The sequence below is a fragment of the Varanus komodoensis genome, unplaced genomic scaffold (assembly GCF_004798865.1).
Source record: "Varanus komodoensis strain SLA01 unplaced genomic scaffold, ASM479886v1 scaffold11, whole genome shotgun sequence".
NCBI classification, from domain to species: domain Eukaryota; kingdom Metazoa; phylum Chordata; class Lepidosauria; order Squamata; family Varanidae; genus Varanus; species Varanus komodoensis.
The window spans coordinates 24,285,411-24,310,478 of record NW_025335317.1 but is presented as its reverse complement, the minus strand read 5'-3'; the positions used below and the strand labels follow the sequence as shown (position 1 = coordinate 24,310,478).

Below are 25,068 nucleotides of genomic sequence, written 5' to 3'. Positions count from 1 at the left end.
CTTTCCAGTCTTGTTTCAGATTTTTCCATTGGTTTCTTTCTTTCTTATTTCTTTTTTTAGGATAAGGCATAGGATCTGCTCCACAGTTTTTGCTTGCAATTGTGGAATGTGTTTCAGCCAACTCAGCCTTAACATAGGGCAGTACAGTGGCCCTACAATATTAAGCATTTCCTATTTTTTCCCTAATTGATCAATATTTGCTGCCTAATCTGTCACATGCATTTCCATCTCCTGCCCAAGTCTGAGGAAATAACAGAGGACTTAGCTATTTTTTATTTTCTTCTGATCAATCAGAAAACATAAAAGTAGAAAGAAATCCTAAAATGAAACTTACTAGATTTGAAGCAATATTGTTTAGTCATCTTGTACAATAATAATATAATCACACAAAGTGCATTCTCAACCCATAGCTTTATTAATAATCAACAAGGTCGGCACCATTTTAAGGAATGAAACAACGGGTACTAGGAAGTGTCATCGTCACCTAAGCAATCTGGAGGCGTTCTCCCATGGCCCTTAGACACTATCTGGGAGGCCATAGCATAGCTCAGATTCAAAGCCTAGAGGTCAGAAACAGTGCCCTGACACTGAAGCTGGGGACTGGAACTCAGAAACCCTCCCCTGCTCCCTTGCAAGCAGTATAAAAAGAACTGTGCCAGCTGTTCTCTGAAGTCAGGAAGTTGACCTCAGAGTGGATGCAAAGCAGTAGAGAGGAGACGAGACTGTGGTAGTCAGGATATGAGGTATCCTGCAGCTGTTCCAGCCTTCTTCGCCCTTCCACTGAAAATGAGCATTAATATTTCTTCATGATTGCTATCATATGATTGTACATGCGTTTAGCTGCATCAAGTCCCCAAATAAAGTCCACATGTTCCCATTCAGGAATATAATCTGTATAAATGAGATTCTTGATTCGTGCCCGTAACATTGCCACATCTTTTGGTTGTACAATTAAGTCTTTCCCTCCAGCCCATATTGCAACTGGTGTTTTTATATCTTCTATCTGGTATACAGGAGGAGTTGTCTGGGGACAATAAGAACAAAACCCTTGAGAACAATTAGTGGTGCAAAGTATGACAATATAAAAATCTTCACACATGTTTATTAAAAAAAATCTTCCAGAAATGTCTGTAGCTGACTTAAAACAGGAAAAGAGAGAATTGTGACATTACAAGAGATCCTCCTTAGTCCGATTACCTCAGTAGTGTGCAAATATAAAAAGATCTCTGTTGTGGATAATGATCCTGCTAATGATAGTGATGAGAACCCTGCCAAACCAGCAAGTAAAATAGGAAGAATAGATTTGTCGTTACCAAAAACAAGTGTTATGTCCAAACACTGTAAATGTCTGAAAATTAAACACACAACAAAGGACAGTAGAAAATGTACAGGAAAATGTACACTTAGCTTGAGACAAGCATACCTCTGTCTATTAACCCAACATTATTTCTTCCCAATCTGCATGATTTGGAACAAGACACCTAAAATGATTTAATGACTTGAAATTCTGATTTCAAATTTACAAGAGTAGAACATGAATTTTACGTAATAATCAATTTATTGTCCTACCTGATTGTACTTCTCCATATTCTTCTCCTTAATGCCATAGTCATATGCATGGAACACCTTTGTATTATAAATCTATTAATTAAATAGTGTATAGTTATAAATGGAACAATAATGTCATTAACAGATTAAGAATTAGTATTTACATAACACTGGATCCAGATTAATTTAGCTGTGTGTTAGTCCCATCAAAATAATGAAACAAGGTATGACTTGTTTAAGTCCCATTGATGTCAATGGAACCTATGCTTGACAAGCTTAATCTGGATTGAACCAATAGCATATTTCATATATCTTAAATGCCTCACATATGATATTCTAGTGATATCTACAATAAGCAATGTAATATTGCAAATACAATTCAAGATAGCTTAGGTAGATCATCTTCTTGTAGAAAAGGTTGCTTCATTTCAAATAAGAGTATAGTATAAGAATGGGACCAAATACACCATCTTACATGCAGCATTTCATTGAAAGAAAAGAACTAGTAACTGCTGCAATTATGCATCGGGGTGGCAGCCTTGAATGGTTCTGAGGCTAGATATCTACCACACTCAAGGCCACATAATAAAAATCACACTTGACTTCCAGTAAAGACGGTGATGAGATCAGATCACTGTCTGGGCTTTGCCAGATTTTCTGCTTTTAAAAACTTCCCAAGATGCCATGCTATCTTAATATTTTGCAATAGCCTAGCTGTGGTTTTGCTTTCTATTTCTCTTTGCTTGCTGTTTTTCAGAGCAGAGTCCAATCACGGCTACAGGGAAAGCAAAGGCTTGGGAATGCAGCCAATGGCTCCTCAGTCTCCTTCAGCTAAAGCTTATATTATGAGGAATCTGTTTTGGGGGTGGGAATCCTGCTCGGCCGGCTCCCCGGACTCCAGTCTGCTTTGACACAGCCATGAGTCTGAGTTCCCGGCGAGGAAGCCCAGCCCTTGTGCAACCTTCAGCAGGGATGGAGCCCTGCGTGAACGCTGTGCAAGCAGCATCCCTCTCCTGCACCATGTGCAGCAACCTACGTAGCTTTGCGCTGCTGCATGGGACATGGAAGAGGATTGCTGGTTGCACAGCCTTCGTTCTGTGAGCCTCTGCAGATTTCCTCTTGGCTAAGCTCACTTTCCGAGAGGGCCAAGCTTTGGTGCACCTCTAGTTTGTGTCATATGGTATGGGTGCTTGTTTTTTCTCATGTTGACCTTCCATGGTTAGATTCCTTAGAAAGGCAGTGCACCTTTGGTACCTTTGTGTATGGAGGAAATTATTAAAGCAGGCTACGAATCATGGGCAATCATCATAACATTTTCCAGCCTCTTACTTCCAAAACTTCAGCATCCTTACGATCATATTTTTGACTTGGGCTCCTGTTTATCATTACTAAATGATGCTTATATTACAGTGATTACAAAGCCGGGAAAGATCACCCGTACTGTACCAACCATCAACCTGTTTTGCTATTTAATGTAGGCATTAAAATATTGACTGCAATTCTGGCTGATAGGTAGCAAGTAGTTATTACAGCACAGGTTCAACCATACTAGGTGGGATTTAGTAACATAGACAGGGAGATGATACTCTTAGATGCAATCCTAAGGCCTCGTGAGCTTGTCTGGGAGACTGTAAGATTCTTTAGAGTCCCAGCTCTGAAATCCCACGAACCTGAAGCCATGAGATTCCAAACACCCCTCCACCTCATGCCCCCCCCCCCCCGATGCCAGTGCAAAAGAACTACACCCTGGTCACCAGTAGGGCTTAGAGAGCAAGAAAACGTACATAGCTGGGCTGAAACGAGGAGGAAATTGGGGCATTTATCCATGGAAATTAGTGAGTAACATAAGCACTATTGACTTCAGTGGGTCTTACAAAATATGGCTAAATCTAGATTCAACCCATAATGAATAAAGAAAAAAATCAAAGAATCACTGTACCTGAATCCAATGAAGGGTATTTTGCACAGATGATCCTGCAGGAGAATGTGCTATAAAGACATCCGTTCGGCTCTGAAATAAAGCAGATATTCATCACACTACCTTAATGACTACGTTCTGTTCTATAGTTAGAATTAGAAGGCATCTTTTTGGAATCTAGTGATCTTATCATGTTCTAGAATGTTACTACTGCATTAAGGTTTATTGTACATATTACCTCTGCTGTTCGGTGTTAGACGTCTTATAGTTCAGATCTCAGTGCAGAGATTTACAGGCTGACACAGGTCAGTGATCATAATATCATCCTAGGCTTGTTGTATGCACCGTGGCTTTGCTTGCCTCAAGTTCAGAGGCTGAAACAGCAATGCAAGAATTCATAGCGGGAGGCCTGGCTCCACTGACTCCTGTTCCACTGACTCCTTCTTTGAGCAAAATTTGGCTCTGCAACCCATTTTTGAGGATCCAATAAGGTTTTGGTGTGGGGAGAAGGGGTGGATTGCTCCCATATGGCAAAGCCAGATAACACTAGCTCACTTGTGAGGCTAAAGATTTTATGGTTCATTCTATGGTATCTAATGTGCACATGGACTTCACATTGTTTATGCGATTTCTCAGGTTATGAAAGATATTAGAACCCTCTTAACAGCTAAAATCACATCTAATAATTAGGACACCAAAATAAAAAAGATACAGAGAATATGTGCCTATGTGGCTTCTATTCAACACAATTAATTCTTTTAATGTTATCATTTTACATGGGTGCCCCTCAGTGCTTTTTTTGTAAGAAAAACGGTGCCGGAACTCATGAAATTATTTATCTTTCGCACATAGTCAATCACTGTACACACATCCACACACGTCAGTTGTGTAACGAAACATAACGGTCGCCGCCCACAGTAAGCACTCAGCGCACGACCACACGACCAATCACAAGCCGAGCAGCGTCATCACAACCAGTGCAGACAAGGTACACATGCATTAGATTCGACACACAAGCAGCCCACATACACCATTTTAATGATTTTGCCGCCGACCTGCTGTGCTCGACGGGGCAATTCAAATCCACGTGGACCAAACATCAAATTTTCAAAAGTTACTTTTAAAACTTGGAAAATCTGTTGAAAAATGTGCCGGAACTCCGTTCTGGTGCGTTCTATGACAAAAAAAGCACTGGTGCCGCTTCTCAGGGACTCACTGCTATGTCATTCAAACATGACATGAGATGCAAATGTGAAAGGTTTTCCTTCCTTGCCTTGTCTTGGGCAACTGTGAATCAGCTTCACAGCCACTTCAAGGAATTCATTGCAACTTGGATCTGATGGTCTAATTATGGTAAAATGCAAGCAGTAACGGGGCAAGTCCCCTTCATGGATCACTGCCTTGTCGTGGCGAAGGGGCTTGTGTAGCTCAATGAAGCTATGAGCTATGCCGTGCAGGGTCACCCGAGATGGACGGGTTATAGCAGAGAGCTCTGACAAAACGTAATCCACTGGAGAAGGAAGTGGCAACCCACTCCAGTATCTTTGCCATGAAAACCCCATGGACTGTACCAAAAGGCAAAAAGATATGACGCCGGAAGATGAGCCCCTCAGGCAGGAAGGTGTCCAATATGCTACTGGGGAAGAGCAGAGGACTAGTACTAGTAGTGCCAGAAAGAATGAAACGACTTGGTCAAAGTCGAAAGGACACTCAGTTGCAGATGTATCTGGTGGTGAAAAGTGAGTCTGATGCTTTAAAGATCAATACTACATAGGAACCTACAACACCTTCTAGAATTAACACCAAAAAATGATGTCCTTATCATCAAGGGGGATTGGAATGCTAAAGTAGGAAGCCAAAAGATAACCAGAATAACAGGCAAGTTTGGCCTTGGAATACAAAATGAAGCAGGGCACCGGCTGGTAGAATTTTGTCAAGAGAATTCAATGGTCATAGCAAACACTTTTCCAACAACCCAGAAGACGACTCTACACATGGACATCACCAGATGGTCAACACAGAAATCAGATTGACTATGTGCTCTGCAGCCAAAGATGGAGAAGTAAAAACTAGACCAGGAGCTGACTGTGGCTCAGATCATGACCTTCTTGTTGCAAAATTTAGGCTTAAATTGAAGAAAGTAGGGAAAAGCACTAGGCCACTCAGGTATGACCTGAATCATATCCCTGATGAATATACAATAGAGGTGACACATAGATTTAAGGAATTAGATCTGATAGAAAGAGTGCCTGAAGAACTATGGACAGAAGTTTGCCATGAGCACTCCCCCTTGCGAGGGGCTATAGCATCCCTCCACTGGGAATGCCCTTCCCAGGGAGCTCTGGCTGGCATCTCCCTTTTAGCAATTCTGATGGCAGGCTAAAAACATTCTCTTCTAGCAGACAATTAATCTCTATTTTCATGGTTTCTTATCTTAAATTGTTGATAAATCCATCAGCTGTACTGGATGCTATTTCCCAATTGTTTGGGGTGGGGGGTCTGAGATCATGACTAACTCAAGAGTATTTATCAGGTGAGCAGTTTATGAACCAAGTAAATAAATCTCCATCCTCTGTTGTACCAGCACTTTAAAGAGAATTGAAATCATAGTCTTTCCCCTGATATTTCTGGTAGAATTCAACTTGGTCTTATTTAAAATATCAGGGAGGCCCATTCCCAGGGAATGTTATCCCCTGCTACCCACAGGCTAACTGAACCTAAACTCCAACATGACTCAGATTTCCTTAGGGTTACAAAGTAAAGATTTCCACTTACCATGTTTAAATTGGGCATATTATTTCCACAGACGAAGGACACCATATCAACACAATATTTAGGGAAATACATACACAATGTAGTTAATAGCTTTCTCAGATGGGTAGGGTACAGCAATATTCCTTTGCTGCCACATACAACCTGAAATATACAATATTTGTAATAAGCTATCACTAAGGCAAGTATCAGTCCATGCCTTGACTTCCAGTATGCATTTTCTGCTCTGCCCTTCTATATTTTCCATTATCTGGAGTTCTGCATCCAGTTCTGGGCACCACAGTTTAAGAAAGCAGCAAAGGTTCAGAGGAGGGCAACAAAAACAATCCAGAAGCTGCAGACAAAACCCTGGGAGAAGAGACTGCAAGAATTGCAAGAAGACTGCAAGAAGAGCCAGTGTGCTGTAGTGGTTAAGAGCATGGGACTGGGACTCAGGCGACCTGGGTTCTAGTCTCCGCTCAGCCATGGAGCCAACTGGGTGACTTTGGGCCAGTCACAGACTCTCAGTCCAACCTACCTCACAGGGTTGTTGCTGTGGGGATAAGATGGAGGAGGAGATGTAAGCTGCCTTGAGCCCTTTGTAGGAAAAAGGCAGGATATAAATCAAAAAATAAACAAATAAATAAATAAATTGCACTCATTAGCCTTGAAAACAGAATACTGAGGGACAGTATGACAGTGTTCCTTTGGTACTTGAAAGGCTATTACACAGAGGAGGGACAGGTTCTCTTCTTGATTGTCCTTGAATACAGGACACGGAATAATGTGCTCAAGTTACAGGAAGGCTGATTCTGGCTGAACATCAGGAAAAACTTCCTGTTACAGCAGTACAATCATGGAACCAGTGTCCTAGGGAGCTTGTGGGCTCTCCTACACTGGAGATGCCCACTGGATGTAAACAGCAAAGGGGACAAAATGGACCCCTGGGGAACTCCCATGGCATAGCTGCCATGGCGCAGAGCCATAGTCCCCCAGTACCACCTTCTGGAATTGAGATAGGAGTGGAACCACAGCAAAGCAGTGCCTCCAACCCCCAATCCCGCTAGCCTATCCAGAAGGATACCATGGTTGATGGTATCGAAAGCCGCTGAGAGGTCCAGAAGAACCAACAGGGACGCACTCCCCCTGTCCTTCTCCCTGCACAGGTAATCGTACAGGGCGACCAAGGCAGATTCAGTACCGTACCCGGGTCTGAAGCCGGACTGAAATGGGTTCAGATAATCAGTTTCATCCAAGAGAGCTTGGAGTTGTCCCGTCACCACCCGCTCCAACACCTTGCCCAGAAACGGGATCTTGGCCACTGGTCTATAATTAGTGGCCATCTCTGGATCCAGTGACGCTTTCTGCAGGACCGGTCGGACTACCGCCTCCTTTAAAGGGGCAGGCATCCGACCCTCCCTCAGAGAAGTGTTAACCACTTCCAAGATCCAGATCCCAATCCCATGCTTGGAGTTATTTATTAACCAAGACGGGCAAGGGTACAATAGGCAAGTGGTGGGACATACTCGTCCAAGCACCTTGTCCACATCATCAGGCCGCAACAACGGAAATTCATCCATTAATTTTGGACCAGACGGCGGCATTGGTATCTCCCCAGAAACCTCTGAGTCACTAGTAGAGTCTAGCTCGTGACGAATCTGAGCGATTTTCTCCCTGAAATGCTTGGCAAAGTCGTCACAGCGGGCCTTCAAGGGTGGAACCAGATCTTTCTTAGGACCTGGACGAACCAGGCCTTGCACCACTCGAAAAAGCTCCGCCAGACGGCATTTTGAGGAGGCAATGGAAACAGAAAATAATTTCTTTTTCGCCACCCTCACTGCCACAGCATAGGCCCGATAATGGGCTCTCAAGTGTGTTCGGTCAGATTCATCCTGTGATCTCCTCCACCTACGCTCTAGCTGTCTCCCAGCCTGCTTCATCGCCCGCAATTCAGGTGTATACCAAGGGGAAGAATGGGCTCTGCCCAGCGGGAGAGGACACTTAGGAGCGATTGTGTCAACAGCCCTGGTCATCTCCCCGTTCCACAGTTCGACCAGAGCCTCGACAGGAGCACCAGTCTTGTCAGCCGGAAACTCCCCCAGGGCCTTCAGGAATCCATCCAGATCCATCCGGCTCCGGGGGCAGACCCACACAATCGGGTCCGCACCTTTACAGAGGGAGAGGCCGCTCTCGAGCACAAACCTCACCAGGAAGTGATCTGACCATGACAGGGGTGTCAGACATAAATTCCTCACCCTCAGACCACCCTCTTCCTGCCCCATCGAGAAAACCAGGTCCAGAGTGTGTCCACGTTCATGGGTTGGGCCGGTGACATGTTGAGACAGCCCCATGGCTGTCATGGAGGCCATGAAGTCCTGAGCCGCCCCAGTCAGACCAGTCTCGGCATGGAGATTGAAGTCCCCCAGGACCAACATCCTGGGGGTCCTCAACACCAGGTCCGAGATGATCTCTGTCAGCTCAGGCAGGGAGACTGTTGGGCAGAAGGGTGCACGGTACACCAACAGAATCCCCAGTCTGTCTCGGTCGCCCAACACCAAGTAGAGGCACTCCAGCCCTGGCCTCGAAGGGACCGGAAGTCCCATGAGGGAGATGGAGGCTCGGTAAACCAAAGCGACCCCCCTCCCCTTCCCTCCAGGCGTGAACAGTGCTGAACCAGATACCTGGGCGGGCACATTTGAGAGAGGGCAACATCCCCCCCCTCCCGCCCAGGTCTCCGTTATGCAAGCCAGGTCGGCCCCCTCATCCACAATCAAGTCATGGATGAGGAAAGATTTATTGTGGACCGACCTGGCATTGAGCAGCAGCACCGTCAGGCCCGAGGGGCGGTTGACAAGACTACCTGGAACACTCTGGCTGGGGGCAAAACCAGATGGAGGGACAGGTGTCAGCCATCTGTCCCTCCTTCTTCTATGCGGACACATTAAGCCCCCACTGCTGTAACGTCCATTGCCCATGACCACCTCAATGGCGGCGCCCACACGCTTCCCAGGAAACACAAACGTCGACATGGCCAGGGACGACTCCATAAAAACAAAATACAATAAAACTTTAAAAACAATCAAAAGCTCCCCATTTCCCCCCCCAATACAAAATTAAACTTCCCCCCACCAACCTAGTCCCCCACCAGCCCAGCCCCGCACAGCCACAAACGGCGGCACCGCCCTTTGGCCGCCGCCCCCAGGCTGCCGGCCCCAGGCTGCGTCCAGTGGGTTAAGCCGGTGCCTGCCCGCGTGCCCTGACCCAATCTGGTGTTGCTCTCACCGGCGCCGGCGGGGGGGAGCAGGGAGGGGCGCGGAAACCCATCCAGCGGCAAGATGGTGGTGCCCTCCTCTGTGCCATTGGCGGCAGGCCTGGCATGGCCCTGGCGTCCTCCGTGCCCAGGGTGGCCCAGCGATGGCCGCGGGAGCGGCGTCAGCTGGCCCCCGGCTCGGCAGTGCGCCCGTCTGGCGCACCCCAGTCTGCGGAGCGCGGCAGATGTTGAGGGGGGGAGGGAGCTCCAAGCCCACCCAGCCCCAGGCCGCGTCCGGTGGGTTAAGCTATACAATTATTTTTATTATTTCCAGCATTAATAATAGTAGTTGTAGAGGCATGAAAAAGAGAGCTGAGAGATAGATAAGTTGTCAGTCTAACCATACAATCCTATGCATGCTTACTTGGAATAAACCTCACATATTTCAATGGGATTTAACTCAGAAAGTATGCTTAATATTGTAGCATTAGGCTACAAGTATATAAATACTGTATGTAAGAATAAGTCCCATTTAAGTCAGTGGAGCTTCCTTTAGTATGCTTTTAGTTAAATACATGAAAGCAATTTTTAAGTATGCTACAGTACGGCATCCATGTTTAAATAAATAAATTAATAAATAGAGGTGGATGATTGACCTGCTACATTCATTGGTAATGTAATTTGAATGCAGAAAGACTTACGTGAAACATCCATGGAGGGAACACTGACAGTTTTAGTAAAGGGCTTGTAGCATATGTTATTGTTGTTGCTGGGCTCAATGCAAAAAACACTTTTACTCGTTCTGCCAGTTTTGGCCAAGTAGAAAATGCCACGAAACCTGAGGAAATAAATTAGATGCTCATTCCACAAAGAAATCAGCTGTTTCTGCAGCAAGCCTTTCCAGCTGTCAAAGATGTCCACCACCACCTCACATGCGGCATTCCTGTTGAGCCTTAATGCCTATAGGACTCTATTGCACAACAGAATGTCAGCAGCCTTGCTGAAAAAGGGAAAGGTTTGTTGCATGGTAGGGAGGGGATGGAGGGAAATGCATTGGTTTCCTTGCCTCTCATATTGTCATTGCTATTTTTGTATGTCAGGGCTAAAAATGCACTGTTTTCCATTGTCTTTGCTTCTTTTTGGACTGGAACTTTCCCAATATCTTTTTGGGAAACTTTCCCCGCAGCCTCCTGGGATGTTCTTTTGAAAGCTTTTGCATTCTATAACATACCACTTGCTGCCCCTTCGGAGTGGCCTACATAATACAATTGTTGCTGCCCGGTTTTATTCAGGATGAAGTACAGGATTGCTGGAATGTCATAGTATCCCATCTCATGGAAACTGGAGGTATAAACACAAGGATGTATAAAGACCTGTTAATGCTGTGCTAGAGTTAATGTATAAGCATATGCAAATGTTTGCAAAAATGCAGGAAAACATATGCATGGAAAACTCAGATTGGGTTAATTAAATGAAATAATCTCTTTTTACCCTTCTTGCAATAGCTATGTTCAAACTAGAGAAGTGCAATGTAACATGGGATGCATCATGATGTTGTAGTGGGTTCGGAGCCACCCAGACATGCACACCCCATCTTTCCTTGGTGCAGATAGGAAAGGAGGGAAATATCCCCCTGCTCTCATTCTGGCAGTTGATCATTCCTGTTTGCCCAGCGGTTAACCAGCTGTTAGTGCAACAGAACCTTCCACCCAAGTTTCCCAGCCACTGGTATATGCAGGCATAATGACTATGATTGCTTAATTCATAACCGGAGGCATTTTCCCCCTCCTTTGCACCTGCTTCTTTCAGTTCACTTCTGTGCTTGCCCCAAGAGTAATCAACAAGTAACCATTTAGAACTGCTCTTGGTATAACTGTTAGTGAAGCACTGCCTTTGGGGAGAAATAGGAATAGGATTAAACAAATAAAGAGTAGTTCTCATTTTATTCTAGTTTAGCTCAAAGTTAAATGCAAGTCATTTAAACACAAGTCATTACAGAATTATGTTATTATTAATTCAGGCAATCTTTGCCATCATAGAGTAATTCTGATTTAAAAAAACACCAACATTGGGCCAAACTATATCAGAAAATCTATGTGTTGCTGCTTATGGATCTGCCAGGTACGTACATAGGCTCCAGGGTGCACAAGGTTTTGTCCCTGATGGCTGAATTTGATGCTGACTTCAGGGTCAGAAAGTGCACACAAAGTGCATACAAGTGCATACATGTGTATTCCCCCCACCCACACATCCATGCACGGACACACACAGAATCCTGATGCAAATTGCTCTTTCCTTGCTCCTCTCCATGATACCCTCTGGAAGAGAAGGGAAAGAACTTTCTTTCCACCCACTCCATAATGACGCACACAACTCTTTTCTCCTTAATTGCAGTGGTAGAAATGAGTGCTCTATATCAGGATCACTGTGGGATAGAATAGAGAGGAGGCCCCAGGGAGAAACAAGTTGTACCCCAATGCAGGTTCTGCCACAGCTCACGTACGCACACATGGTCTGTGTATTTGTAGAATGAAAGCTGCAATTGGATGGGGGGAACTGAACCCCCTCACTTCCTTCCAACTATTCCGTGGCACTCTGTCACTGCTATCATGCTTGTTCTAACCCAGCTGTGTAACTGGAAGGAAATGGCCCAAAACAAGGAGCTTGGCAATTGAAAAATGGAACATGAAAATGGAGCTTGGCAAGTTAAAATAAGGGTGGGCCAGAATTACGTACCTTTCACCTACATGTGGTTCTGGCTGCTGGCTTTCGAGGACACTTAAGCAAGACAACCTCAGTGAACCTGCTTCCTCAGTGTGTCTACCTTCTCACCATCAGAGTCCCCAGCTGCTGCTGTTCCTCACACTGTTCCTCATCATTGCTACTCCTAGCTTACTTGATAAGCAGAGAGTCAGTGACTAAGTAGGCAAGAGTGAAGGGCAGGTGTTGGCTCTCAGCAGGCGCCCAACCATGCCTACTGTTGATGGGTGTCATGCTTACATTCAGCTTTAGGTGCAACACAAGTCCTTCTCCATTTTATATATAAACAGGAGAGCAAGGAGCACTAACCATTTCTAGTTTCACTCCTAGACACACAGGACAGTCACTTTCATAAATATAACGACAGAAGATGCTATCAGTTGCCCACCAAGTCTCACCATTTGTGTGTTCTGTTACCTAAATTCCCAGAATTTCTTTTCTTTTGGGCTCAGTGTCTTATGTTTTCTAGACCAGGTATTCCCTCTGCTGTTTCCAAGCCAAACGTCATAGCCAGCATCTGCTAGAATAAAGCCCAAACTATTGTTGGGCAGATTGGAAATCCAGTGGGAAGCATCTCCAAATGCTGCATGTTGCAAAAATACAACAGGTCGTGGATCTGTAAAAGAGGATGAGATCACCCAATTTTATTCTAAGTAAAGGTTTCCAGTTTTCAGTGAGACAGCAGAAAACAAGATTTCTCAGCAACTGACTGGTCAAATTAGCATTTAAAAACAATTGTAGTAATTCTGATTAAGATTAAAATGTTCAAAAGGGTCAGGTCACAATGTTCAAAAGATATTGCTTCGTGACACCTCTTGAGTATTTTCTGTGCTCCTTTGAAAATTGGAGGGGGGTACTTCTCTTTGAATTTCAAAAGAAGGATTATGTTACAAATGTTCATATAAAACTCATGATAGATCAAAGCTCAGGAAATACTACATTCTTATGCCACATATGCTTTTCGTTTCTTTACAAAACTGTTGAACCATTGTTTTCAGCAGACTCCTGTTTACTCTGGATAATTTATAATATAAAACACGTTAGTAGATCCAGATTTAGCACTATGTGGAACAAACACACTGAAATCAAGGGATTCCAGTTTTTGGTGAGTAAAAATCCTATCGGGTTCACTGATATGACTAAGTCTGCACTCATCCCATTGGCTCCATCACCATTATGAAATATTGCCCAACTGGTACCCAGAATCTTTGCTGTTGTTTCTCTGTATCAGGAAACTGAGAGGAAAGGTAAATATATCAAAATAATTCTGGAAAGTGAAATGATTTCTCTGGCTACTCCAGTGTCAATCATCCAGATGCTGTAGATAAGGAATAGGCAGATGATTTGAGAAGCTATCCTGGGTAGCACAAAAAATGAGCCTCTTGCCAGTGACATCACTGACCTATAGTCACAAGCCACCTTCATTTTACCTCAGGAGGGCCTCTGAGGTGATGCCACCTTCATTTTACCTCAGGAATGTCTGCCACCTCTGAAGTGCCTCTGAGGCCCAGGTGTGTTGCAGGGGCATTCATGGGAAAAGAACATGGCAGCAGGCAAGGCCTTTTGGGAATTTTCTCTCCAGCACCTTCATCACTGTTGGAGAAAATGCTCTTTCACTAATTCCACCTAAGGAATATTTCTGCAATTATAATTCAACGGTTCCACAAACCAATCTTTTTTCACTGCCACCAATTCTCTCTGAATATTTTAAAATCTCCTAATAACTTAGTATAAGAGGCTTAGGTGTGAAATGAGCGCCAACATTAGAGAAAAAATGAATTATTAAACAAGTTAATTTTGAAAGGATTAGTGTTTTCAAAATAATGATTTTTGACACTGTTTAAGGCCTTAAGAGCTACTGCTGGTAATGCAACCCTTTTAATGGCTAATTTTAGCTCAGACCAAATTTCTTAAAGCTGTACCCCAGCCAAATGCACTCAGAACTAAGTCCAGCTCTTGGATGCAATCTTCCTCTTACTCCCAAAACACCTACCATTGTGTTACTTGCTGCTTTGACAGTTTCTCTGTGTTTGACAGTGAAGTTTTAATGCCTTCAGGCCAAGATCTTAGGGTCACCTCCTAGCATCACACAACCGTCTGCTCTTTTCCCCAGCTATGTACAGCTATCCCACATAGAAGCAGCACCTCAATATTCAGGCATTAGCTTTTCATTTTCTCTTCACCGTCTATTACATTGCCAACGGCAAGTGAATATTCTCCCTGGCTCCGCAAGGACAAAATCCCTCAGTGTGAACTCCTTAATGGTCAAATGTCATTTCCCAACTGCTCTTTTTTTACCTAGCTAGAATCCATAGGCGAATAGAATTGAATTTACTAGATGGAGGGCAAGCCCCATCTATCAATAGCCAAAGTAATGACATATATTGTATTGTGGAAGTTGGAAAAATGCATGAAAAAGTGCATGCAACATGAATATCTAACTTAGGGCATACACAGTACTTCACATTTGGAAAATTCCCCAAAATTCTAGATTTATTTACACATATTAAGTCATAAAATGTACACAAATAATTACATTTACACATATGCTTTTTCAGGGAGTGTGAATTTGTGCAAATGCATACCAGTGTATTTATGCAAACTCTGATTCCATTAATGATGGAATGAAAGGCCCGACAATGTGAAGTGTAGAAGGAACCAGAGTTTACAACATTTGCAAAGTTGTTCTGCCAATGTTGATAGATTCCCCACTTTTTCTGTTTAGACATTATAGAGCAATGTTTGGCATGACCATATGGGAAGAACCACAATACAGCTATCCTTTGGATTCCAGGTACCAGAAGCATTTTTGAAACTGTAACTATTTCAGTCAGTTACAGCCATGTTTCTAAAGATTAAGAAAACTCTTTATATCTTCCAGAATATAGGAAGAAATAGCAATGAAATTCCTGATCCATCCTATGTATGTGTTGCAGTTCAGTACAGGAAGAGAGAGAGAGAGAGAGCAAATTTCATTGTCAAATAGTATTCCCATCAGTATAGCAGACAACTTAATCCATTCAATGCCCTAATATAATTGTCCAAGTCTGCTTTCTCTCTTTTTTATCCAGAAGTGCCCTCTTGGGTTCTATTTAAGGGATAGTAGCACATATGTTCAGCAATTCTCAAGGAAAACTCTGAGACTCTGAGTGATCAATTATTATGGCATATTCATTATATCAAAAAATCAAACCGATTTATCCTTTCTCGTTGCATTACCTTTATTTGCACCATTATATCTTCCATGAGGGATTCTCACAATTGTAAGTAAATATCCATCTTTTGACTCAACCTGATATTCTTCACTTGGGTAATTATGATATTGGATAATCCCACTCTGTAGGCAGAAAATATAGGTTTATCTGGAGATATTTTCCACATCCACACATGGAACATTTAGTTGGAGGAAGTTAGGAATGATCGCTAAAAGTGGTCCAAGAACATGTCACCATGGGGCATTCCAATGGCCTCTAACTTTTCAATATATAGTGACTGTTAAAACATGGTGCAATTTATTTATTTATTTAGAAAATTTCTATGCCGCCCCATTCGCCGAAGCCTCGGGGCAGCTCACAAAACATCAATTAAAATATAATACACTAAAAATGTAAAACGAATTAACAATATAAAATAAAATTTAAGCACTATTTAGACAGGGGTTAAAGTAAATGTGAGAGGAGAAGGCACATTTTAGCTCCACCGCTCCTTGTACTTTTTTGTTGCTTTCTACTGGTGGAGGGCAATTTTTGAGGGGCAGAACCGTATTTGTGCAGGATCTCCACCTGATTGAGAATGGTGTTCTGAGTAACATGGATAGCCTTCACAGATACAGGGTGGTGTTCTCTTCAAAAAGTCGCCCTCAAAGAGAACAGGGAAACTAACATATCCACTTAACTTTAACTCCTCTCCAAATGCCTGAATAGGGTTAAAATCAGATCAAATTGTGTTGATAGGATACATTTCACACATGGTCCAGCAGAAAGCTGGAGCTTTTGCAAAGTTGAATTGACGCATATGTGTAGCTTGCATGTACCGGATGGAACTAAAATAAAGAGCAGGAGTCATTTTTTTCCCCATTGAGTGAGATGAAAACCCTAAATGGCATATTTTGTATGGAATATAGAATTGCTCTAGCTTAACATCTAATTAAAGTAATAGCCTTTTAAAAAGTTCTCACTAAGTAAAAAGAACAATTTAGACAGGAATATGGGCAGGAAAAAATGAACTCAGAAACTTACAAGATGTAATTATGACAATTGAGGCCACAAATGACCCCCTCTGCCAACACACACATTCATTCTTGCCTTAGGAGCTCTAATGGGAGAAAGATGATTGGTGTCGTTATTAATTAAACTATTGATCCACTGCATACACTCCCTTTGTCCTGGCAAGCAGAAGCAGGCAACAAAGCAGAAGTTCATGGAATGGGCTCTGGCTTCCTGGCTGCATTGTGGTTGGGAGGCGGGGGGGGGGGGGGGCGGTCACAGGTAAGGAGGGCTCACCCTTTGTTTGCACTTCTGCATCTGTGCCAGTGCTCCTGTTCTCAATCTGTGCCAATCTGGCACTTAACACACAGCTTTATTTTACATCTAGCAGGATGGTATGCTAGCCCAGGCAGTCTGCAGGCAGTGGACTTGCCCTTTCCCTTTGTGTGGTGGGTTCCTACTGTCCAAGTCTGTTTACATAGAACACCTTGGCAGAACTCTTCCTGCACACTTAAAGCAATGGATGGGTAAGCATATATGAAACTAGCTGTTGTTGTTTTGAGACAGTTACTCAAGGCTTTTCCATTTTTCACTTTTTCCCTATTTGTGGGGAGAGGCAATCAAAGGTACATAGCACTGGATTCAGATTTAATGGTAATTAAGGAAGATCTCTTGAAATCATGAACTTAAATCCCGTACAGCGCTTGTTTTTCAAACAATTTATTAAAAAAGGGAACTGACAAAATCAATGAAGAATTAGATTATTCATTCACAATATGAAAGACAAAGCATATGGCAGGACAGCACAATTTCTAAGGATTATACTAGAAACCCAGAGAGGAGTAAAAGCTACTGTGGGCAGTTACTGCATTACTGGCTCATTCTGTGTAATATTTTGCATGGAAAAAGCAGAACTAGATGTTCCAATGTGTACATGCAGATCTCCCTAAAGCTCTTAGTTTTTGGCTGAACATTTTGCAGAAGCTGTGTCTGTCTGTCTGTCTGTCTGTCTGTCTGTCTGTCTGTCTATCTATCTATCTATCAAATTTCTCTATCACCCAATGCCTGAAGCACTTTAAACTAAAACTGAAAAACAATTTAAAACCTTAAAATATAGTATAGGCATTTAAATGAAGTAAATACCAGAGTAAGAACTAGAAGGATCACAGGATCCAAACCGATCAGAAACTAAAATCCGTGGGAAAATAAGATCTGGAAAGGGTAGAAGCCAGGCCATTCCATGGCCATAACAGAGAAGGCCCTTTTCTCAGTGGCAGCCAAGAAGGACTCCCTTTGGTAGGGACTTCTGCAGATGGACTGCTGAGAATGGTTTTTGGGCCCAGGCAGGTCAGGGAGGAGACAATCTTCCAGGTAACCTGGGCCCAAGCTGTTTAGGGCTTTGAATGTTAATACCAGCATTTTGGATTAGGCCTGGTCATAGACTGGCAGCCTGTGATGGTAAAGCACCCGCCTAAGATGTTCATGCTGGCCACTCCATTAATGCCATGTATTATCAGTTGCGTGCAAACTACACACATTACAGTCACGAATGCCAAGTTTATGCACCTTGAGTGCCTTTATAATAAACGCTTTCTGCCCACACTCTCCTGTTCCTTCAAAAGTCTGTTGTTGCCTCATATGCTTCCAGGAGCTTCCACAATGCCATGTACCTTCCTTAAGCCTGCTTCAAAACAGATGCTCTCCCAAATAGTATTTGCTTGATCCTGACTAATTCCTATGTCCTATGTAGACAGCTGAAGAATTCTAAGTGAAATTGGGGTTTGTGCAATAGCTTTTGGGCTTTTTCACCGGGGAGGAGTGCTTTGGATGCAGTAGAGATCTGTTGGGGAGCCTGGCTCTCCCTTTGTTGTTGTTGTTGTTAGTCGCGAAGTCGTGTCCGACCCATTGCGACCCCATGGACAACATTCCTGCAGGCCTTCCTGTCCTCCACCATCGCCCAGAGTCCACTCAAGCTCACACCATCTGCTTCATTGACTCCATCTAGCCACCTCATCCTCTGCTGTCCCCTTCTTCTTTTGCCATCTATCGTTCCCAGCATTAGGCTCTTCTCCAGGGGCTCCTTCCTTCTCATTAGGTGGCCAAAGTATTTGAGTTTCATCTTCAGGATCTGGCCTTCGAAAGAGCAGTCAGGGTTGATCTCCTCTAGGACTGACCGGTTTGATTGCCTTGTGGTCCAAGGGACTCGCAGGAGTCTCCTCCAGCACCACAATTCAAAAGGCACAATCCTTTTGTGCTCAGCCTTCCTTATGGTCCAGCTTTCACAGCCATACATTGCAACTGGGAAGACCATAGCCTTGACTATACACACTTTTGTTGGCAAGATGATGTCTCTGCTTTTTAGTATGCTGTCTAGATTTGCCATAGCTCTCCTCCCCAGGAGCAAGCATCTTTTAATTTCTTGGCTGCAGTCCCCATCTGCGGTGATCTTGGATCCCAGGAAAATAAATCTGTCACTACCTCCATTTCTTCCCCATCTATTTGCCAGGAAGTGATAGGACCAGATGCCATGACCTTGGTTTTCTTAATGTTGCATTTCAAGCCAACCTTTGCACTCTCTTCCTTCACCCGCATCACGAGGCTCCTTCGTTCCTCTTCACTTTCTGCCATGAGAGTGGTATCGTCTGCATATCTGAGGTTGTTGATATTTCTCCCAGCAATCTTAATTCCAACTGGATTCATCTAGCCCCGCCTTTCTCATGATGTGCTCTGCATATAAGTTAAATAGGCAGGGCGACCGTATACAGCCTTGCCAAACTCCTTTCTCAATTTTGAACCAATCAGTGGTTCCATGTCCAGTTCTCACTGTTGCTTCTTGACCCGCATATAGGTTTCTCAAGAGACAAATAAGATGGTCTGGTTTTCCCATCTCTTTAAGAACTTGCCACAATTGGTCGTGATCCACACAATCAAAGGCTTTAGCATAGTCAATGAAGCAGAAGTAGATGTTTTTCTGGAACTCCCTAACTTTCTCCATGATCCAGTGTATGTTGGCAATTTGATCTCTAGTTCCTCTCCCTCTTCAAAATCCTGCCTGTACTTCTGGTAGTTCTCGGTTCACATACTGCTGGAGTCTAGCTTGTAGGATTTTGAGCATGACTTTGCTAGCATGGGAAATGAGTGCAATGGTGCGGTAGTTTGAACATTCTTTGGCCTTGCCCTTCTTTGGGATGGGAATGTAAACTGACCTTTTCCAATCCTGTGGCCACTGTTGAGTTTTCCCAATTTGCTGGCATATTGAGTGTAGCACTTGTACTGCATTGTCTTTTAGGATTTTGAATAGCTCAGCTGGAATACTGTCACCTCCACTAGCTTTGTTGTTGCTCAGACTTCCTAAGGCCCACTTGACTTCACATTCCAGGATATCTGGCTCGAGGTCAGTGACCACCCCATCATGGTTATCAGGGACGTTAAGCTCTTTCTTGTATAGTTCCTCTGTGTAATCTTGCCATCTCTTCTTAATCTCTTCTGCCTCTGTTAGGTCCCTGCCATTTTGGTCCTTTTTCATGCCCATCTTTGCATGAAACGTTCCCTTCATATCTCCAATTTTCTTGAAGAGATCTGGTCCTCCCTATTCTATTGTTTTCTTCTATTTCTTTACACTGTTCATTTAAGAAGGCATTCTTATCTAGCTATTCTCTGGAATTCTGCATTCAGTTGGGTGTATCTTTCCTTTTCTCCCTTGCCTTTCCTTTCTTTTCTTTCCTCAGCTATTTGTAAAGCTTCCTCAGACAGCCATTTTGCTTTCTTGCATTTCTTTTTCTTTGGGATGGTTTTAGTTGCTGCCTCTTGTACAATGTTGCAAACCTCCGTCCATAGTTCTTCGGGCACTCTATCTATCAGATCTAATTCCTTAAATCTATTTGTCACCTCTACTGTATATTCATCAGGGATATGATTTAGGTCATACCTGAGTAGCCTAGTGCATATCCCTACTTTCTTCAATTTAAGCCTAAATTTTGCAACGAGAAGCTCATGATCTGAGCCACAGTCAGCTCCTGGTCTCGTTTTTACTGACTGTATAGAGCTTCTCCATCTTTGGCTGCAGAGCACACAGTCAATCTGATTTCTGTGTTGACCGTTTGGTGATGTCCATGTGTAGCGTCCTCTCTCGGGTTGTTGGAAAAGAGTTTTTGCTATGACCATCGAACTCTCTTGACAAAATTCTACCAGCCTGTGCCCTGCTTCATTTTGTACTCCAAGGCCAAACTTGCCTGTTATTCCGGTTATCTTTTGGCTTCCTACTTTAGCATTCCAATTCCCCATGATGATAAGGACATCATTTTTTGGAGTTAATTCTAGAAGGTGTTGTAGGCCTTCATAGAACTGGTCAACTTCAGCCTCTTCAGCACTAGTGGTTGGGGCATAGACTAGGACTATTGTGATGTTGAATGGTTTGCCTTGGATTCGAACTGAGATCATTCTGTCGTTTTGGAGATTGTATCCCAGTACTGCTTTTCCTACTCTTTTATTGAATATGAAGGCTACTCCATTTCTTCTGAGGGATTCTTGCCCGCAGTGGTATACCTGATGGTCATCTGAATTAAATTCACCCTTTCCTGTCCATTTTAGTTCACTGATTCCTAAGATGTCGATGTTCAGTCTTGTCATCTCTTGTTTGACTACATCCAACTTGCCTTGATTCATGGATCTTACATTCCAGGTTCCTATGGAGCATAGATCTTTGCAGCATCGGACTTTCCTTTCACCACCAGATACATCGGCAACTGAGTGTCCTTTCGGCTTTGACCCAGTTGCTTCATTCTTTCTGGCACTACTAGTACTAGCCCTCTGCTCTTCCCCAGTAGCATATTGGACACCTTCCGACCTGAGGGGCTCATCTTCCGGCGTCATATCTTTTTGCCTTTTGGTACTGTCCATGGGGTTTTCATGGCAAAGATACTGGAGTGGGTTGCCGTTTCCTTCTCCAGTGGATCACGTTTTGTCCGAGCTCTCTGCTATGACCTGTCCGTCTTGGGTGGCCCTGCACAGCATAGCTCATAGCTTCATTGAGCTACGGAAGCCCCTTCGCCACTACAAGGCAATGATCCATGAAGTAGGGCCCTCCCTTTCTTGATCTCTTAATTGCTTCCTGTTGCCCTTGTTGTGCTGCCTGATCTACTAAAAAGTCAGCCAAGCTGGGAAGCTTCAGGGAAGCAGCCTGCAAGAGTCCAATGCCTAACTTACCGGAGTCAAAAAGCATTCAGGATTCAGTGTACTCTTACTCACAGATTCTTCTGAAGTTCTAAATTCTTCTGAATTGTAAATCTCTTGGCAGAAACAGATCACTATAATAAAACTCCACATCTTCATCCTGCATGGAAAACACATAGTTCGTTATTAATAAGCATAGTCTGTTTTGGGCAGGTTTAAAGCAACAATGGCATGCCAAGCTTTCAGGTTACATGCAAAGCCAACGCGGAGGTTTCACCTAGGGGTGGATTGTCAAGTTGCCGATGTTCTCAAGCTTCATTTGCTTTGCTTATGCTTCCATTTCTCTCTCTCTCATCTGTTTTATTTATTTATTTATCTAAAACTTTTATTTATTTTAAAATTTTATTTTCAGTTTGAATGGGAAAAGTGACATTTTGAATGAGGAAAATGGGCATTTCTGTGTGTACATTTCAAAAGAGTACACACATCATTGACTAAAGCATAAACATCTGCGTATTTTTGAATGGAGTAACAATTTGTATGAATTTGCATTTATTGAGAAAATCTCAGTCTGGATTATGAACATATTTTAGATGATTTGAAAACAAATACAATTATCTCAGCTGTTGGGTGGTATAATATATAAATAGACTTGTCAATGCATTTGTAATTCTTCAAATGTAATCAAATGGTGAAAGATTGTATGGTAGCTCATGATCCTGAAACCTTGAGACCTTTCATGATTGCATTCTTGCATCAAATTAATTGCCATGGTTAAACTCCTGGCCCTGGATCAGAACTGAGCAATTTTGAGGGATCCTGAAATTTAAGATTCTGTGAAGTTATAATAGTGTTTGGTTTCTTTTTTATTGTTGTATCAACTGTGAATTTTAAATTGCTTTTTATTGTACACTTTCAATCTTGTAACCTGCTCAGGGAGACTTGTGGCTAATGATGTGGGATAAAGATCCAATCAATCAATCAATCAATCAATAGGGATGATAGTTACAGTTTTAATTCGGTTCTGAAAAATTGCAACCACATTATAACTGTGTGTGAGAGTCATTCTTTTCAGGTAGTCATGATGTGCTGTGAGATAAAAAGCAGGAACAATTGTGTGTGAATGTTACATTTTGCTCTCTTACATTGTTTGTCTTCCAATTACATTGGATATTAGTTACTTTAAGAATTCAGTCACCTTTCAGTTTTCCAAAAGTTCACTCTGTTGTTGGAGTATGAAGAACCCATTTCAACTGACAACTGGTATTGTTCCCTTGCCCAAGAGAGAAGCAACCACTACAGACTCAACTGACCTTGCATTACAATTACAGATTACAATACTCCATGTCAAACTTTTAACCTGTGTTTTCTGCGTAAGACATTCTTGTGTGCTTGCCATTCTCTGTTCACCATTGCTTATGGGTTCTTTAGACAACACTGTGACCTTCCAGTTTTGCTTCTGTGTCTAACCACACTTTCAGTGAGCTGTTTTACATCAGGGAACAGATTACATGTACTTTTAAGAAAGCACAATTTCCTCTTGTGTATTCACCCTGTTCTGCTAGAGCATGGTGCCATTTAGAGATTCTGTAGGAGTGAAGCAAATGCTCTTGAAGTGCTGAGATCGCAACTTTGCAATGACAGAGTAGGTGCCAAGCAACAGCCAATTAAGTGTATATATCCTTGAATATATTAGGCAGCATCCAATGCTGTCCACATACTAGTGGGAACTGCCAGTGCTGCAAAGGGGAGCTAGTGGTTCTAAAAGCTACCTGAAAGGAGGGGAAATGGCGGCTTCCAAAATGCGGCAGTTGAGTGGCGCTTGCAGTAAGCAGCTCCACTGATCTGGAAATGAGCTTTTCCACTTTGCTTTTATAGTTCTTTTATGAAGTACTAACTCATCATTGTGCTAATGGCAAGTCCTGCTGGCATAAGAGAATGAGTGGGAATGCATTAGATTCTACTAGTATTTGGAGGAGAGCCCCACTAAACTCATTTGGGAGCTAGCTTATTTGTGTCTAAGCCTCCTCAGAATCAGGATGCACAACACCTTGTATCCTTGCAGGTGTAGTCACCATGTTGGCTTTTCCTTTCACTTATCTTGAAGTTAATGACATGGTTAAGATTGCTTTGCTTTATCTGTTTGAATGATTTCATTGTGCCAGCTTTCTGATGCAATTGATATTACTCAATGTAACCTGAGCCTATGCTTCCAAGGGCATATATGGTATTTAGGTGTACAGTACATGCATTCACTCCAAAAAACAAACATTAGTGCAGTGCAACACTTTATTCATCCCAAAACTCAAATTAAAATTCTCCAAGATTCTCCAGGATAGCATGGCATACACTGTAAACATATTAAGAAAAGCTGAGCATCAGGAACATGCTATGGAGGACATGCCATGGGCTGCTCAGGACTTCTTCCGGGCCCTACAGTGCTCAGCAAAGTGAACTTCTAGACTTAGTGTGGAGGGCTGCTGCTGCTGCATGGAAGTTACTCTGGTCAATGATGCACTTCGGTAATTTCAGATCCCGGACACAACAGGTGTTTGGGCTCTGACAGCCATGTGTACTACTTCAGTTTTGGACCAACGACATAATATGTCTTTCCTCCCCTGACCAAGCTCATGCCTTCTTTTCTGTCTGCATCTACATTCTTGATATGCTAATGCAAGCACACACACACAGTTAAAATCCTGTTCATTTATGATGATGTAAAAAGAACTATTCTGATAGGTTAACCTAACTCAAATCATAGAACCATAATGACTCCAGGAATAAAAGTCTTTCTCCTGTCTTGGTGTGAAACACATTTCCTTGACAATAAGCACCGTTTTGTGGTAGAACAGGATAGCATATTTTAAAGATATAATTCAGAAAAAGAGCATCAGCAACATCCTTATTCTTTGGGAGATCATTTATGTCTCCATAGGCTACAGGGTCTTGGACTTTGGTTCAAAGGTTCCTGTTAGCTGCACTGCCAATTGTGGATGGTTTATGTATTCTGGAACCAGTCCCAGAAGCAGAATATGTCAGTATTAGGGAAATACAGTGGTGAGACTTACTAAGATAGGTGATCAAACACCTCCAACAGTGTACATAGTTTCTTCTTGATCCTAATTAGTGTCACATGAGTGTCATGCAAGGAGTGCCCCATTTTTTTTCACAAATGATCATAGTTTGTTTGTTTTTAATATGACTTTTTGGGTCTTTAAATTCCTGCAGTCAGGGTTGTATTTTCATCACTGATCCTTTTTAAGTCCACCTATTCACTATGTATTGAAATAGCAAATGCCCTTGTAAGTACCACCTTGATTATCTGGTTTAACCTACCAGACTTGTATTCCATGCTTTTCAAAGAAGCCATCCATGTCATTCTCAACTTCACTACACTTCACCAGTCCCTTGGATGGAGAATAGCTAAAGTAGAGGATGAAATCGACAAGGCCTTTAAGAAGCAT

At 42.9% G+C, this 25,068-nt stretch overlaps 1 protein-coding gene across 1 annotated transcript; it reads right to left on the bottom strand.

Moving 5' to 3' along the window:
- Nucleotides 1-793: 793 nt before the first annotated feature.
- On the bottom strand, nt 794-25,068 carry LOC123018219 (lipase member N-like). The gene is made up of 10 exons (XM_044420078.1): nt 24,941-25,068; nt 21,638-21,764; nt 15,447-15,564; nt 12,645-12,843; nt 10,699-10,808; nt 10,169-10,305; nt 6,242-6,382; nt 3,488-3,559; nt 1,570-1,641; nt 794-1,024 (listed from the first exon to the last, which is right to left on the bottom strand). Exons 1-10 carry the CDS (start codon nt 25,066-25,068, stop codon nt 794-796), a joined length of 1,335 nt encoding a protein of 444 aa, XP_044276013.1.